Source organism: Aulostomus chinensis, chromosome 4, assembly GCF_037954235.1.
Source record: "Aulostomus chinensis isolate RoL2024-O1b breed Wild chromosome 4, RoL_Achi_v1.0, whole genome shotgun sequence".
Taxonomy (NCBI): domain Eukaryota; kingdom Metazoa; phylum Chordata; class Actinopteri; order Syngnathiformes; family Aulostomidae; genus Aulostomus; species Aulostomus chinensis.
The window spans coordinates 11,491,142-11,508,109 of record NC_141323.1 but is presented as its reverse complement, the minus strand read 5'-3'; the positions used below and the strand labels follow the sequence as shown (position 1 = coordinate 11,508,109).

The following is a 16,968-nucleotide window of genomic DNA, read 5'->3' as shown; positions in this document are numbered from 1 at the left end:
GTCAATGGACTACTCCTTCGGTCCATTACAGGCTGATTGGTCCGCATGCAGATACGTCACCGGCAATTTAAAAATTCAAAACCTCTCCCCTTTGTCGTGTGTAGTTGGAGTCATCTACAAAACTACAGGTTAGTAACATTTAATCAGAATGATTTCATTGTATTGTTATTAATTCTTGTCAAACTGTTAGATACATTTATTCAATTTCTTCACAGATGACAAAAGGCACAATGATACAACTTTCCACGAGAATAAATGAACTTGTGACGTGTCAAAGAAGCCTGAGAGGCTGTAACATGTCCTATATTTCTATAAAAAAGTATCCATCCACTCAAGTAGATGCCGCTTTATTCACAGCTTCATTTTAATCCCCATGTTGTTGCTGTTTAAATTTTTTTTTTTTTTTTTTGCAGTTTCTGGTGACTTCACATGTCCATGTTTGAATTCCAGCAGGACGATGTCTTGTTATGGGTTTTACGCTTTGTGCTTGTTTCAGGTACAATGGCGCATTTAGGAGAAGGGTTAAAGCAGATGGTGAAAACCTTCAGAAGAGAGTGTCACCGGGTCGTACAGTCTGAGAGGACCACTGTTCACGGAGCTGATGGCATGCTGATGGTGCTCCAGCTGGCCATGGCAGAAGTCAATAAACAGGTAACAATTCATTCAGTTTATTCAGAAAGTTTAAAAGTACGATCCACTTCTTTTTGTTTTTGTTTTGAAGGTCAGGTGAAGTTAATTTTATTTGTATGGCACCAAATCCCAACAGAAGTTCCCTCACGACACTTTCCAAGTAGAGCGGGTCCAGTACCTCACTCCTTCAATGTGGACCTCCTCCCAACAATTCTCCATCAGCAAGCACATCCTGCAACAGCGGCGACCAAAACCTCCCTTTTACCAGGCAGGAACATCGAGCAGATCCAGGATCAGTGGGGATCAGCCTTGAGGGGAAAGAGAGCAGGAGAGCAGGACAGAGACAAAGACAGATAATGGAGAAAGACAGATATGCAGAAGGAAAGAGAGGGACAGAGATTAAGAGAGAGAGAAAGGGAAGAGACTGATGGTCAGATGGGGACGTGAGCAGGTGGAGCTACGGGTGGCAGCTGGAGCCTCCTCAGGTCTGTAGCCTCCTCCAGCAGCACCGGGATCTGGGATGAGGGGAGCACATATGAGTATGATTTATATATATGACACATACAGGAGGACAGAGAGGAAAGAGAGGGGTTATCATTCGTCAGTACAAACTGAGATCCACCCAGTAAATATGACCTGAACCCGTTTAGAGCAGTTCCTTTAATGCCAATGACAGGTTCCAGTCTCTGTAGAAGGATATGGTGGTCAATGGTATCAAAGCTGCACTGAGATCTAGTAAGACCAGCACAGAGACCAGTCCCTCATCTGATGCTGGTAGGAGGTCACTGGTAACTTTGACTAGTTCTGTTTCTGTGCTATGATGAACCTGGAACCTGACTGGAAATCCTCCAATAAGCTGCTGCTGTGGAGAAGTCACAGGGCTGTTTAGCAGCTGCTTTCTCCAGAGCCTGGGAGAGAAAAGCAAGGTTTGACATTGGTCTGTAGGTCAGATCCAGATCCATCAATGCTGCTTCCAGCAAAGCTCTTTTGTCTTGAACACCATCATCATGATTGTTCCTGCTGGCATTTATGTGGGAGGTTACATCACGAGGCTGGAGTCAACCACGCAGCAATAAACAGCACCAAGATGGATTAAATTTATTCATCGCCTTGAGTTATGCATACGGAGCAGATGCAAGTTCCATCCATCCATTTTCTCCCTCTTATCCTATTAAGGGTGGGGGGTGGAGCCTATCCCAGGAGCCTTCAGGTGAGGGGCGGGGTTCACCCTGGACAGGTCACCAGTCCAGTCAAGCCTACAATCAATTTAGAGTCTGGATTAACCTGGTCCCCTCTTGATGTCTTTGGACTGTGGAGGAAGCTGGAGTACCAGAGAGAACCCAGCAGGAACAGGGAGAACATGCAGACTTCACCCAGAGAGACCCTGTGATGGAGCCAGGGCTCCACCCTCAACCTTCTCGCTGTGAGGCGACAGTGGTGACCACTGCACCACCGTGCCGCCCCAGTCTAAGTTATGGAATGGAATAATCAGGCGTACCTGGATTGACATGCAAATCTGATCTTCCTGACCCGATATTCAAACTATCAAGAAACACAAGAAAATATTCCTTGAGGGACAGTTTTCAAGTTTTAATACACAACTGATCCTCACACACAACATCTGAAACTACAGTTTTTCAGAACACAAGGAAAGTAACTTGTATACACAAGAGTTAGTGGTGATAGCAACAGATACGCCACATGATGGATGGACGTTTTAAAAGTGCAAATTTGATTTTCCATCTCATGGACTGTTTACGCCACAAGTCCAATGTCTTCTGGAGAAACAAAGCTTCTTGTTGTACTTTCTCGAAATCCAAAACTGCTAAAATACGCACGGGCTGGTTTATAATTCTATCAGCTTTGTGTTTTGCTAATTATCAACATGTGGCAATCAGTTTCTTTTCATTAAAGAAAAGAAAATAAATAACTTTCATAAAAGGATTGAAACACGGCCTCCGTTCTCTTGTTTTCTTGTTTATCTGACCTCCCAAATCTGAGGCCGTATGAGGCCAGTCGGCGTCATCCTCATCATGACATAGTTGAATTGAACCATCAGGCTGACTGTCATCACATCTACTACTGATGACATTACCGCAGATTTCCGGCTGAGACCGCTCATGGCCCATTTTTGGGTTGCAGGAAAGGTCTCTCTTCTTTTGGAACTGATTGGTTCCAGGCCGTCTGTAATTATGGCTGCTGCTTTCACTGTTTTCTCTCCTCCTGTGACAGCAAAGCGGAGAGTTCAAAGTGGCTCTGAGTGATGTCCTGATGGCCTGGAAACACTTACTGTTAGACAAACTTCACCTGCAACCCCCCAACTCTGCACGCTTGGAGAACTATGATCTCATCCTGGGAGCGTACGAGTCCTTCCTGAAGCGCACCAACACGGTGGATCTGGTCGATATCCTCTCCATGTGTAAACAGCTGAGAGTGGACTCGATCTGTGTGCCTGTGAGCCCGGTGAGTAGGAGCGGGTTGAAATCAGACTGATGTTGATTGTTGTGGATCAGTTTGGCTGCTGAGTTGGAGATAAGGCCAGTTAATTTATCGCTCTAATTGTTTTTATTCTGTTGCCAAGATCCAGCTGTTTGAATTCCTATCAGGCAACATGGAGGACTTGGAAAGCCCAGAATCCTCGGTCCCGTCAACACCGTCTAGCAAAAGCCGGCTCTGCAGCTCACAGGTTTTGCTTTCATGCAATAAAAAAGTTTGACATAGTTCATTAATGACCGTAATAAATCCCCTCTATCTAAAGTTTTTATGGTAATATAAAATGCATTTTTTCCCAGTTACCTTTTCAGTCTTCAACATAATTATTTCTTGTCTAGAATCAGTCCGTTCTGACAGGAACTCCAGATCATATCACTGAGATTAAAGAGAGCAATGTGAATCCAATTACCACGCAGATGTTTCAGACTCAGCACACTGTGGGGCTGGAGTTTTAGTGGAGGCTTGCCGCTGCACCACCAGCTCGAGGTGATGTCATTTCCGGAGTTTAATGGGAACTGTCAGCTGCTGTTTTTAGTAGCCAGGCAATAAAGCTACTGTCCCTTTTTAGTAGTTGATATACACCACCGAGCTGGGCAGCAGGCCAAAAGTGATTTTAAGGTGATTTATACCCCTAAATGGTGTTGGCGTCTGGGTTTTATCAATAGGTGAAAATGGCAGTGAGAAGGGTTTTCTGCTCCTATTTGAGTTTGCTGGTGAACTCCAAGAGCGACATGGCCCTGGCGCTGACCCTCGACGTCCCCAGCCGCGCGCTTGGACGACAGACATTTACCGACATAAAACATGCGGCACAAACCAGCAACACGTCCCTCTTCTTGGTAAGAAGCACACAACATGTGCTGAGACTTAAGTGATGATGTGTTCACACTTTAAAAATCCAGAAGGTTCAAAAAAATCCAATTTTTTTTTTCTTTCTCGCGATTGCAGGCTGTGACATCTTTTGTCAGGGCCATCCAGCTCGGAGGGAAGGGCTACGCACCAGCTCCCTCCGACCCGCTGAGGAAACATGTCAAAGGCCTGTCTAACTTTATCCAGTTCCTAGACAACCTGGAGGAAATACTGGGGGAGACTCCTGACCCAAGGTACACAGCACAGCTTCAGCCAGGCTTTCTGTTGCTTTTGAGGTAATGCCTATGTTCGACAGAATCCCAAACGGTTGCACTCTGAATGTCCACATTCCCGATGGTTTTCAGTTTAAATCGAAATTTGAGCCAAAAGTCAGACAGTTGCAATTCAAACTTTGTCCAAATGGAGAAGACCTGTATGATTCAGAACTCCAAAATCCAAGTCACTCCCCTTTTACTTCACATATCCATGACTCATCAGCACATATGAAAACCTATAGAGTGGGAATGTTTAGAAGTCAACTGCAGCAGATTTGCTTGTGTCTGCGTGGACGGTGCACAAGGAGCCAGCTGGCGAAACGAACAGCTTCCAGATCGCTACTGAAGGTTGAATGGCTTGTGATGAGCAGGATCCTGCCACTGTTTTTCCTCCTCCAAGCTAAATTGAGCTGACCAGACTCGAAACCCCCTGCAGCTCGCCGTGCTGCCAGAAGCTAGCGCAGAATTGTCGTGTCAGACAGTCATAGCGCTGGAAGTTCTCGCCGACATCTTGTACTTGCCGCAGAGTTCCAGTCACTGGGGAGGAGCGTCCAGATTCTGTCAATCACCAAGCACTCTGCAATTTTAAAGACACTTTTACCAACCCGATCGAATAAAATAGCATAACGTTATGCTACTGTAGCTACGTGCTACACTTACTGGGGGCAGGTGGCTTAGCGTAGCTCGGCTAACCAGCTACTCACGGGGTTGCTGGAGTGTTCGCTTTTTCTTATCCTTCTGTTCTCTCTGCGTTGATTTTAACATCCGTGCACCAGAGACGCTCTCCTATTGGTCAGCAACAATGGCGACGGCAGCTTTCTGTTGCAAGCTGTCTCAGATGATGTCACATGACATGGGATAAAGATGCCCATTTATGGGTCCCGCTGTTCACGACTGGGCTCAGTGGTGGAAATTTGTGGGCCACAACAAAACCGGGTCTGGATTCTTGTAGTCTGGTCCTGGCTTGAGGAGACAGGAAGTTACTCGCGCTTGAAATTATTGACACAGCTTGCAGTGCATCACACATATTTGATATAGAGCATCTTTCTTGTATCCCAAAGAACCGACTGATGAGGCCTTTTTAAAAACACCGATTCTGAATGAAATTATTGCTTTTGGAGTCACAGCAGTAGTGGTTGTTTTTTCTCCATGACTTGGACATTTTCTGTTGATGGCCCCGGTCCTAATCTAATATAGCATCCGAACTCCAGACCAAGTTGGACAGTTTGGATCGCCAAAGGGCACAGCAATTTCTAGGAACTCATCAGGAGTGGTTTCGCTCTGGTGAAGTGCTACCTCATACTAAGCAGGAGACCATCAAGCCACTTAGACTTGTTGCAATCTTCCTGTCTGTGGTCCAGTCAGATCAGAATTTCACTAGGCAGGCATCTGAGAGTAACCAAACTCTGAGTTACATTGTTGAGGTTTTTAATGGTCATCAGCGGTTTTGTTTTTGTGTTTTTACTCTGCCATTATGTGATCAAGTGTATACATCGGAGTTGTTTTTTATCAGAACTTGACAAACTGTGTTAGACACAGACACCGCAGGTTTTCTCCGTTAAGATTCAAGAATTTGGAAAAAAAAAACCAAAAAACAAAAACTCATCTCAGTGTCTGGTTGACTGAAGACAAATACAAATAAACTAGTGAGTTATTACCCAGAGGAATTTCCTTTAATTGCCTCGGCCTACTTCTTGCAATTCAGTCGGGCCGAAATCTGCTCCCTCTCCACTGTGGCCAATTCAGAGCTCACGGAATCAGCTGAGTTGAGACCTGAAGCCTGCTACTGACAGGCGTGTTTACAGACCTGGACGTTGTAGGAAAAAACACCACCATGCTGAAAGTAGTTGGTGTTCTTCATTTGACGTTTAACTGAAATATGTTCCCCGTGTCACGTCTATAAATGGCGAGGCCAAAGTTTAATGAAAGGTTTCTGAAAGCTCAGTCACATGTTGGGATATTTCATTTTGGATGTAAGTTATTAATACGTTTTTAGTTGTATGGAGTTGTTATTCCACAATGGCTGACGGCAGTTAGTCGGAGCCACTACTGATGGGTACGTAGAATAAACCGACCCAAACCACCGATGCGACTGAGAGAAGAGGGCGACAAGGTGGGCTGAGGACGGCCAACAGGTTCAGCTCTTGAACCGTTTTTAGCGTGATTCGCACTACACATGGGGAGCGAGTGACTTCGAAAGAAGAATGATTTTCAGGGAGGGTTCTCCGCCCTGCCACCAGGAGATGTTCTGGGATTGGGAACCGTGGATGCGAAACATCTACGAGCGGCGTCCCCCAGCAGATGACCCCGCGGGGTCACGGCGGGTCTCGCTCCTCCCGGGGAGAACAACAACCTAAACGGATCAAAGGCATAAATCCGATCTTCATAACATCTAAAGAGCATCAATAACATTGTCCAGGCCATTTCGGAATGTCTTTGTAGCAAACGCAAGAATTCAGTACTTTTGATCGATGTTTTTGTTTTGTTCCACTGCGAACCACAGGCAAGCAGGTATGCAAGACAAATGAGTCTTTAAGTTCAATATTTCTCATGACAAATGGTGCATGATTTGAGATGTGGAAGGGTACGGGGCCACGTCTGTCCAGACACCTGCGCGCAGACGGCGCACCTGTGATCAGGAAATCCACCTGTCCCACTTCAGCTTATTATTCCTTTTAAACCCCTCTAATGACTTCCATCTTAACTTTAACATGATAACATTTAGATTGCTAAAACATGTTGGCCTTCGCGACATCAAAGCTTGTCTTGGTGAAATAACGTGCTCCCTGCTTGGTGCTTACTTTGATGAATTATCATCAAATCTCGAGCCGCACAGATAATTTTCCATACCATTACAGATCACTTTGGACGTGGAAGCCTTTGGCACCACAACAGAAGTGGTTATCAGAAATGATTTAGCCACTGAATCATGTAAGGGCAGAGCTTGTGAGGCTCGACTACGGCTTCACTCACTCGAGCCATAACAACACATTGTGATGTTTGTGTAGTAGTGGATTGGATTCTGCTCTTCTGAGGGTTCTCGGTTCACGCAGGCTGATGAGACACCGATGCACTCGGCCAACATGTGTCTTTCAACAGTCTGTGCATTTACGCTCTCAGCGGAGTACTGTATTTCCTCATACAAACACCTTCTACGGAGAGTTCAGGGCCCCTTGTTCAGTGAACATCTGTTTTCCCAAATGATTCTGTTACTGAGCTCCGCTCGCTCACATCGGAGCTGCGTCGGGGTTGGACCGCCACCTCTTCCACCTTGCTGCAGTCTCTCCTGACACGCTTTGGAGCTGTCGCCTGGCTGAAATGTACAGAAGTGATACATTATGGTGTGAACATGCCGAAAAATCCCCCAAATCTATAAAGGGAAGAATCCGCAGACTCCTTTTAGTGACGTGACCAGGGTGACGGGGAGTTGGACCGTATTTTCTGCTTCCTAATTGTTGGCGAAAGTGTAGCAGGGAAATAAAGCTGAACTGGATGTTAAAATCAGAAAAGTTACTCTAAGCCTTTTAAATCAGTGTCCAATTACTGAAAGTGACGGTGCAGTACATCTTCTGAAGACCTTCACACTAAGGCCCTGGCTTTTCTGGGTTTGTGAGAGTTGTTCATGTTGCAAATTTTGGCTGAACTCTTGAAAACTATTAATTCTGTCCAGATGAAAACGTGTGTGTGTGTGTGTGTGTGTGTGTTCTGCAAGAGAGGGAGTCGAATCCTCTCTGAAACAAAAGCACAACTCCACTCTCCAAACAGATGCTACAGTTGATTGTCACCATCTTAAATTTCAGCGTATGCGGAGCGAAGCTGGTGCACGCCATCCGGACGGCGCTGGTGAAGGGATGCAACAGCGGAGATGCGGTGGCTGCTGCAGCTGAAGAGACGGCAAAGGAGCTGAAGGAGAGGATCTGCCAACTCCACCAAATCCAGAAACAAACCACAAAGGAAGGTGGAATGGGGATAAGCCCTGCCAGGGTAAGGCACAACCTCCTCACCCCAGCCGTCAGCTCCAGCTCTGGCTTTTGCTTCTGTTCTAACGAGCATACCTGAATGCAGGGGATGCTTCCCTTACACACAGCTATAAATACTGCTGTTATATTGGTGTCTGTTGAGATCCTGATTATTCAACTCATTTACTCGCTGATGTCGGAAACATCGTGCTTGTCGGACCACCGTGAAACCAAAGTCTGTCCAGCACAAAGGGATTTGCTCTTCAGCCTAGGGAATCAGCATGGACCACACAACCGATCAATGAATCCGATCAGTCGATAATGAAAACTAGACCAACATGAGGGGAGTGCATTTCCTATTGCCAACAGTTGCTGCTATGAAAGGTCTGCCCCAAAATGTAACAGGTTCTTCCTCAGCCCCTGCCACACCCCTCCACCAAGCCTGGTGAACATCAGCCTCATACTTTTTGGTGTAATCTGTCTGACAGTCTGGCAAACACCAAAAACACATGACCTCCTTGGCAGAAGTAATAGTCATGTGTTGCAACCTAATTAGAAACTTGCCAAAATTGCAATTGGAGGATAAATTGGATTAATCCCCCAGCGCTATCTATGTGAGCAGACCGTGTACTAACCCAAGCTCTTGTGTTGTCCTTCTCTAGCCAAAGGCTTACGCTGTGAATCACGCCACCGCGTACGGAGGTCGGGACACTGTCAAGGTTCTGATGGCGCTGCTGGATGAAGAAGCCTTGACCCCTCCGTGTCGGAACAAGGCCGAGCTGCTGTCCGAGGACCAGCCTGTCCTCAGCGGACCTGAGGCGACGTGTGTCCTCACGTTGTTCAGGTTAGCAAATCTGGTCACAAACAGGGGATTAACTTCCAATAATCCATATGATTTGGAAGTACATGTTTAAAGGCCGTCCAGATAATTGATGTTACACAGCTCAGCCACGGTCCGATCGCCTCTGGTGCTTCTGTAACGTTTCCCGTGCCAAAAGCAGGTCAGATATTTCAATATCAAGGAGAAGGAATGGTTATTTTCGATGCATCGTTGAATATGAGCGCACTCGTGTGGTTTCTCTGTAATTAATAGCCTTTCTGCAGTGACTCACCCGCCGTCCTGCAGCCCCGCACTGGGGCGAATGTTTTGCCCCCGGGTAGTTCTGTGACGTTACAAAAACTCTCTTCACAAAACAATTTCTGTATTTGCATCATTCAAACATTTCTGCTATTTGAAATGTTTGTATTTGTTTATTTCTGACGTAGAATCGTGAATGATCCATTGGAGTTTGTGTTTTCACTGGAATTTTAGATTTGGGAATCGAAGTCTTATCACGCATCCAACAAAACGAACCAAGGTGGCAGAAAATTCAGAATGATGAGCAGGACTTTGTTTCATTCTCTACTGTGCTACTCTCACATATATTTTAGTCCTAAAAACCATGAAATATTGTGAAGTATCCATGTTCCCCTTCGAGTTGGAACTGTCATCAGTTGCAGTGGTGAAGTGTTCATGTTTCACGTTGAGAGAAACCAGTTTATGAGTCAGAAAGAGGCAATGAGACCAACTTGAGATACGACGGCTCTCCTCTGAACCTTAGAGAGCAAAGTCCTCCCACGCCAAACTGAAATAATCATTTCTGGCCAAACGTCTGAAATAAAAAAATAAAATAACGTAATAAAAGATAGTCAGCGGCGAATCTCCATTACTGGTGGAAGGCTCCGCCGTGTGACGCCGGCGGTGATAAGATCTGTTGACAGTGCGGATGTTTGAGGAATGGCGGGCAGAATTCACGTATAGTGTGACCATGTAAACTTCTCCCTCTTTACAATAAATAAACCTCTTGTCTTTGCCTCTCGTGGCGGTTCGCTCCTCAGATCCCCCGAAGCGTCGACTGGATGTTCTCCAGAACCCTTAAAGAACCGAGTCCAGAGTCGGCTAGATCTTCTCAAACCCAAGGTAACGTGGGCCTCCTTCGTCCAAGAGACCCGAATCCGAACCATGAGTTACATCAAATTGAATCAGATGAACAAACATTGAAAATAATGTCTTTACATCCTGTAATTTCTCCCTGGTATTATGTTATTTATTTGCTTGGCTGAAGCCTCCATCTTAGCTGACCGTTTGCTCAGCTGTGCTTTGGCTCTTAGGGCTGGTGCCGCTCGAATCCACGGCATAAAAACGTCGCCATCGTGGGGGGGTTCAAACCACGACCCCGAGTCCCCCTGTCGTCAGGGCCGGGGTCCATTTGCTCACCGCGCTCCATCTGACACGCTGTAAACCTGACATCAGTGCTTCCTCTCTTTCTGCGTTATTGTTTGTGTGTCTCTCTATGGACGACACACACTAAACAAATGCTGAGTCACCCCCGAAAACACTGACCAGAGCGCCTTTACATTTTCAAGCTGGATCTCCCAACATGAAGTAGCTGGGCTGTGTGAACTTCAAGTGAACATGTATGCTAAACACATTTTGTGAAATGGTTCCTTTATGTGATTGTGCTAGCAGATGTCATTTCAGCTCCCCACACTCTGGCTGCCTTCCTGTTTGAGTGTGCTGTAATGGTCCCTGGGCAGCTCACCGCTTCCTGAACTCTGCGAGCGGAAGCTTTCTGCATCAATTTCACTTTGAGGGTGCCATATCAGTCGCGTAACTCGAATAGCAAGGGAAACTTGAAAGGTTATTGTTTCCTGTTGTCTGCTGAATGACTTTATCCCAGACTTCTCCAGGCGGTTTCATCATGCGCTGACGTCAACTGGCACACACAGAGATGGACAGATATAGTTTCTGCTCTTTTGGGCCGCCTCCAAATCTTTTCCTCAGTGCCACAGATGAGACGAGCGCCGTAGAAAAACGAGCCAAATTCAGCGCTGCTGCTCCTCGATCACGTCATTAATGGCGTGTCAGTGATTCTGTCGTTCTCCAGTAGCGGCGCACCTGTTCTTCTTGCACCTGCACTTGGACGTACGATCAGGATTGTCGGTAAGGGGTCTCCAGCATGGGGTCAGGCGGTGTGCAGGGTTTATTTCAGGGCACCGCTCTGAGGAGCGGGGGCCGTCTGACCCCATGGTGCCACGTCAGGCTCCCACCTGTTGTAATTGGATTAGACGTTCTCCGTCAGTCGTAGTTTGGCCGTGTTCACTCTTCCATCCCCTCCCATTGTTTCTAGGGTGTTTCAGATATGTTTCACTGGCATGCAACTGGGGCAGCGCACGTTTGTAGCTCCATCGCTGAAGTGGGCCTCGGTCTGAGGTTTACTGTTGCTTTAGGTGCTCTTTTAAGAAGTTCTTTTGAAAGGCTTTGATCCCTTTTGTGCTTTACGGACCCACCCAGCTTTGCTTGCAGAATTTTTTTTTTTGGGTTGTTTTTGTTTTTTCCCCTCCTTTTTTCCCCCTCCCTACTATGGCCCACTGGCCTGACTGGTAAAATCCTTGGCTTGTGATAATCCCAGGCAGACACAGATCAAAGCTGCGGATCTGTGTGCCCCAGGGTCAGGATTGAATTCTTCAATATCATCCACTTTGTTAGGGCTAATTTGTCTGCCCGACACAGCTGTTTAATGAGCTGCTGCTCCTGTTTCAGAAGAGACTGAAGACTGTTCCTCCACGCAGGGATATGTGTCTCCCTTTATAAGTGGCCACAGCAATCAACGGGTGAGCAGTAATTGGCATTAATGGTGGAATTCTCACCATTAAGAGTCCAGGTTGGCTTGTCTCTCAGAGGACATCCCACGAGTGAAACTTCTCTTCGCGGATATTTCCAGAAACGTATGAACTGCCAGCCAATATTGGCGCGCTCACATGCTAAACTGCAGGGGTGACCGTGTGCTAGCCAGCCGCACGTTAGCATTGTCACTGTGAGCAAGAGTAGTTCAAAGCACCACGGTTCCATGTTCAAGTATTTTTGTGCTTGTTAAAGGTTGATTTTGAAGAGCCAACTCTGAATATTGGCATGGGGCATAAATTGCTGTTTTCCTTTAATTCATCTATTTTATTCAGTTGGAAGTTGCACTAAATTTGGATGGAAACCTGACTGGTACTCAACAACAACAACACCTTTTTTTTTTGTAGTCCTGTTTTCAGGCCAGAGACCAAATCATCCGGTCCCAGTTTGCCTGCACATACAAGGATGAGGAGCTTCCACTGAACCGTGTCCTGGAGTTCCCCAGCTCGAGCCAGGTCCCTACCTGTATACACCCAGCACCCAAACCCCGCAACCCCCCAGGTGCTGACGAAGAGGACACAGGTAGAGACTAAGTTTCAACACGTATATATTATGAAGGCTTAGTGTGTGTGTGTGTGTGTGTGTGTGTGTGTGTGTGTGTGTGCGCGCGCGTGCGTGCGTGTGTGCGCGCACACGCTCGCCGAAAAACACTCAAAATGTCATCACAAGTCATGCAGTGTTTTCTCTCCACTGGGATAGACTCCTGTTTCCTCCACGCAGCTCACAAAGCTGATCATCAGATCACCTGGGCCTCCATCCAGCCACGCAGCTGGAGTGAGGCCCAGGCACACCTTCTCAGCTTCAGCCTTGAACCCTTCCCAGTCCCTGCTCTGGGACTGGTACTTACCATCAGCCATTAAATGAATCGCCATTCTATAAAACCTGCTCACCCCCACATCTGTAGTAAAATCCAAAAAGCACATGCTCTCACAGACTTTTTGCCCATTTTCCCTTCTGTCTTTTGTTCTGTGGGAATTTAGGCTCTGCTCCATCAGGTTACAAGACAAATGTTAAATTTCAGCTTCATAGAGTAAACACACAGTCTGCTCAAACGAGGAACTAACGTCAGCAATTTCGTCACAGCTTTTTTCCCTTTTTTTGCCAGGTTGTCACACTTGCTTTTGCTTTGCTCCAATTGTTTCAGCCAATCCGTCCTCCCAATGTCCAAAAAATGAAGGAAACGGCGCACAGCAAGGGGCTGCTCTGGGGGCAAGAAGTGGAAATGCCCAGGACAGAGGTGCAGGCTCGGGCAACCAAAAGAACCCCGGCCTTCAGGTGCAGAGCAAGGGCAACAAGAGGAAGCAGGTGGATTCGGATCAACATGGCAGATCAGAAAATGAGCCTCCAGAGAAGAAACAGCCCACCGCTGTTCCAAATAAAATGCCTGCAAAGAGAGTCAGCAAGGCCTCAAGTAAGAGGCTCATAGCTGGACAGGGGAAGCTAACCAGCTTTTTCCGAGTCTGATTATTCAGGCTTGCTGGAGCAATAAGTACTGTTGTTTTTAACTAGAGTTTTGTTTTCAGTTCCATTCATTTTAGTGCTCAGTGACGGCTTCAGAAGACGATGGACGCCATCTCACGTGTGTGCCGATTTCATGTAAAGCTGCAACCACGGGGGGAAGGGCTAGCATAGCACCGATGACAGATGTGCGCTAATCAGTCTTGAAGCGTCTGTAGGCGGCAGTCAGGGTCGCGTTAGCCTTCCTCCTTACTTCAAAAACACAGTGGTGTCAATCTTCTAATATAAATCTTGGCAAGATTTCGCCCAGAATTTTGGATTTGGTCTTCAGTATCTCAGACGATTGCAAACGATGTCCATCGCAAATTCCCAAACTCTCAAAGTAATAATGAAGGGTTTTACTGCCCAAAAAGTGTAATTTGCCTCTGTTTTGAACACGCAAAGACATTTTTCCTCTGGCACTGCTTCTTCATGGCTCCAGAAGTCTGAAAATGCCAGCCTCATATTTTTAGCTTGAAGCTAATTGAGACTGACTATTGAGTACAAAAGTGCCCAAAATGTCAGTTTAAGAACTTGAAAACACATAATTCAGTATGATCCACGTCGTCTTTATCTAGCCGTATGCTCAATAACCCACAAACTCTCTTGTTTGGAGCTAAAAAAAAAAAACAAAAACTTGTGCACTGCTGGGAAGGAGCTAAAGTTGCGTAGCTAGCATTTTCTGAATTCTGGAGTCACCAAGAAGTCATGCAAGAGGGACATCCATGTGGGCGAGTGACTGAAGGGCCAATGACACTGCTTGGCTGTCTTACTTTAATGTGATGTTGGCAAGTGTCCACATCATCAGATATTCAAAAACTACACACACGTACAAAAAAAAAGGGTCCTTCTTCGTTGGCAGAGAGGAACTAGGGAATGTGTATTTTTGCTTGAAGAGGTGAATTTAAATCTTGATCCATTTACGAAGGGATTAATAATCTCTGGAGATGTTCGAATGGCAGTTCCACACAAGTAGCAACCTTTGCACATGGAAATAATTTAATCTCTTGTTAAACTTGTGAATATCCTCAAATCAACTCTGTGTGACACAGAATTCATTTTAAATAAACTTTTATTTTGTTTTTATTCACTGGCATGCTCTTATTTTGTAAATGCATTTCAGAGTTACACATCAGGAAGAAATTTTGAGTTTTTGGACGAGGGCAGTGGCGCTGGGCAGTGTTTATGCCTCCCAGCAGGGCCGGTAAACTCTTCCTATCATGCACCGCATGACTATAAGGAGAGAGAAAGCACACATTATGTGTCATAAACTCAAAATTGGAACCTTTTTATTAGACATTATCTTGACATTTCATAGAGAAAAACAGGTTCACAAATACTCACTGTCAAGGTCAGTGTCTCTGCGGTCTACTTTCAAACTGTACTCGGCAGGAGTGTGGCTGGAGGTTCGGTCTGCGATCAGAGGAAGGCCCCGGGTAAAGGCTGGGTTCAGCCCACGAACACTGTGTCCTTTCAGCCTCATGTCCTGAAACACAGTATTGATCAGTGATTACATGTGACGCAATGAAACCACCTAAAATTATATAGTAGGGGATCTGAACTGGATTATCAAGTTTCAGCAGATTTCAGAGATAATCTTTTCCCTCGCAGCACAGCTGTTGGATCTCCATATTTAACAGCTCATCCAAACCACAGGAACCCCAAATGGAAGGACTGTTTCCCCACTTTTACTATATCACAGTGGCCCGTTTGCATCCAGATCCCGGGTTCACCCAGATGGCTTTGTTCTCTCCACCATGGCTGCCTGTTCCCCATTACCGCAGAGATAACCACCATGTTCATGACACACCAGAGACGCAGCTGCCAGATAAACTCTTTACACATTTCAGCCAAATATTTGAGGGGAACTCAGATATATCATCATTCTTCCCACTGTTTTCAATAAAACTTCATAGGCTTGTGATCATTTGACCTTTTCAGCTAATAGTATTTCCCGGTTTTCCAATGCTGTTGTAAAATATTTTCATGGATGTGTATGAAATATTGACACAGACAGTGGCCAACTTAAAGGGTCATGTGTTCAAACACAGGATGGAGGGAGCATGCTCCTTGTTTTGAACTATGCTAAGCTGAGGTTGTTTATAGAGAGAAATCTCATACAACGAATAGTTATGTTGCATGACTCTTTGGCAGAAAGGTACAAGCTGAACGATCGCTACAGGAGAACAGCAAGACAGTTTATTTGGGTTAAATAAATAGAAAATAGTTGGTGAACCTGAGCTGGATCCATTGGTTCAGATGGTGAAGATCAACTCACTCCTTTTTAAGTGGGAAGCTCATCAGCTAAGATTTTTATAAATACTGGACACCGGGGGAGAGTGTTTCTGCTGAGAAAAGGCCGGGAATCAGAGAAGTCATAATGGAGGCATGAAGACCAAAAAAAAAAAAGCTGAAAATTATGAAACAAAGAATTATGAGACAAAAAATATCAAATTATGACCTAAAAGGTGGTGAGATGACATGTTCACATTGTTGTACATAAATTGCTCGCGACATAAATCAATACCGCATGAAGAAATCTATTTATTACACAAAATTACGAGGTAAAGGAGTCATAATTAAGTTATGAGACCACAGGTTGTTCAAAGTCAGAGTTGTTATGACATCATTATGAGGTCATGGCATCAACTGTGAGATTAAACAGTTGAAATTATGAGATTTAAAAAAAAAACACACAATGGCCTACAAGAGAGAAAATTGAAGGATGACATAAAAAAGCCACAATTTTTACGTAAAAAGTTTAAATAATGAGATAAAGAGTCAAAAATATGAGTAAAAGAAGAAAAGGACTTTTAAATAGTTTTTTTTTTTTAAATCTTTCTAACGTTCCACTAGAACACCCAAAATATCTTTGCCCCCCCCAAATGACAGTATATTTTTTGTTATTCAACCTTAAAACAACCTGAATACTCACAGAGACGACGATGATTTTGGGGACTCCATCTTCATCCCTGACATTGTCCAACACCAGGCTTCGTCTGGCGCGCTCGGTCATGGGCTCGTCACCTTGCATCGACGTTTGGTCCTCTTGTTCCAAAATGTCGTCTTCCAACTTGTTGGCAGGCACGGCCACGGGGACAACATGGTCGCTCATCTCGGAGAACACCACCAGAGTGAAGAGGACGGAGTAGATGGAGAACATGGCGTCAGTCGCTCTACGGACTCAGAGGTGGGCGATGCCTGGTGTTTCCTGTCCTAGCTGACCGACTCCCCGGCCGTCTTATATAGTCGGGGGAAGAACGCTTCTCTCTCGGCTTCATTCTGCTTCTTGTAAAATCACCATCTTGTCCCCTGCAGGGTTTCATCTACCTTTAAGGATTAAGGGTCAGAGGGCAACTTGATTCCGTTATTTAAAGTTGTCTTTAACAGACGAGGCTGAATGGCTCCTTTTTAGTCTGTTTAGGGATGTGATGAATTCAAATGGAACAAGAGGGGAAACGAGGTGGGCCGTTAATTCCCTCCAGTGGGGCCAGAGGCTCGGAATGAATTCTCTCTGTCTTTCTCCAGTGTGATCATGCTGAAC

The 16,968-nt window shown here is 45.6% G+C and overlaps 2 protein-coding genes across 3 annotated transcripts; one reads left to right on the top strand and one right to left on the bottom strand.

The window, feature by feature from the left end:
* Window positions 1-52: 52 nt before the first annotated feature.
* Window positions 53-14,487, top strand: parpbp (PARP1 binding protein). 2 transcript variants are annotated; one of them, XM_086201795.1, is made up of 11 exons: window positions 53-128; window positions 497-651; window positions 2,863-3,093; window positions 3,212-3,316; window positions 3,789-3,959; window positions 4,069-4,223; window positions 8,045-8,228; window positions 8,866-9,047; window positions 10,082-10,163; window positions 12,275-12,449; window positions 13,072-14,487. In XM_086201795.1, exons 2-11 carry the CDS (start codon window positions 502-504, stop codon window positions 13,389-13,391), a joined length of 1,755 nt encoding a protein of 584 aa, XP_086057921.1. In that variant the 5' UTR covers window positions 53-128; window positions 497-501; the 3' UTR covers window positions 13,392-14,487. The 2 variants fall into 2 exon arrangements, with proteins under 2 accessions (XP_086057921.1, XP_086057922.1); XM_086201796.1 differs by lacking the exon at window positions 53-128 and adding an exon at window positions 261-319.
* A 74-nt stretch (window positions 14,488-14,561) lies between these two features.
* On the bottom strand, window positions 14,562-16,615 carry pmch (pro-melanin-concentrating hormone). The gene is made up of 3 exons (XM_086202424.1): window positions 16,360-16,615; window positions 14,769-14,910; window positions 14,562-14,657 (listed from the first exon to the last, which is right to left on the bottom strand). The coding sequence occupies exons 1-3, from the start codon at window positions 16,585-16,587 to the stop codon at window positions 14,608-14,610; spliced, it is 420 nt and encodes a 139-aa protein (XP_086058550.1). The 5' UTR covers window positions 16,588-16,615; the 3' UTR covers window positions 14,562-14,607.
* Window positions 16,616-16,968: the final 353 nt, after the last annotated feature.

Coding starts and splice junctions, on each gene's coding strand:
- parpbp (XM_086201795.1), top strand. CDS start 502: ATGGCGCATTTAGGAGAAGGGTTAAAGCAGATGGTGAAAACCTTCAGA. Junction 4,224..8,044: donor GGGGAGACTCCTGACCCAAG/GTACACAGCACA, acceptor CTTAAATTTCAG/CGTATGCGGAGCGAAGCTGG. Junction 10,164..12,274: donor TAGATCTTCTCAAACCCAAG/GTAACGTGGGCC, acceptor TTTTTTTTGTAG/TCCTGTTTTCAGGCCAGAGA.
- pmch (XM_086202424.1), bottom strand. CDS start 16,587: ATGTTCTCCATCTACTCCGTCCTCTTCACTCTGGTGGTGTTCTCCGAG. Junction 14,911..16,359: donor CCAAAATCATCGTCGTCTCT/GTGAGTATTCAG, acceptor ACTGTGTTTCAG/GACATGAGGCTGAAAGGACA. Junction 14,658..14,768: donor CAGAGACACTGACCTTGACA/GTGAGTATTTGT, acceptor CTCTCCTTATAG/TCATGCGGTGCATGATAGGA.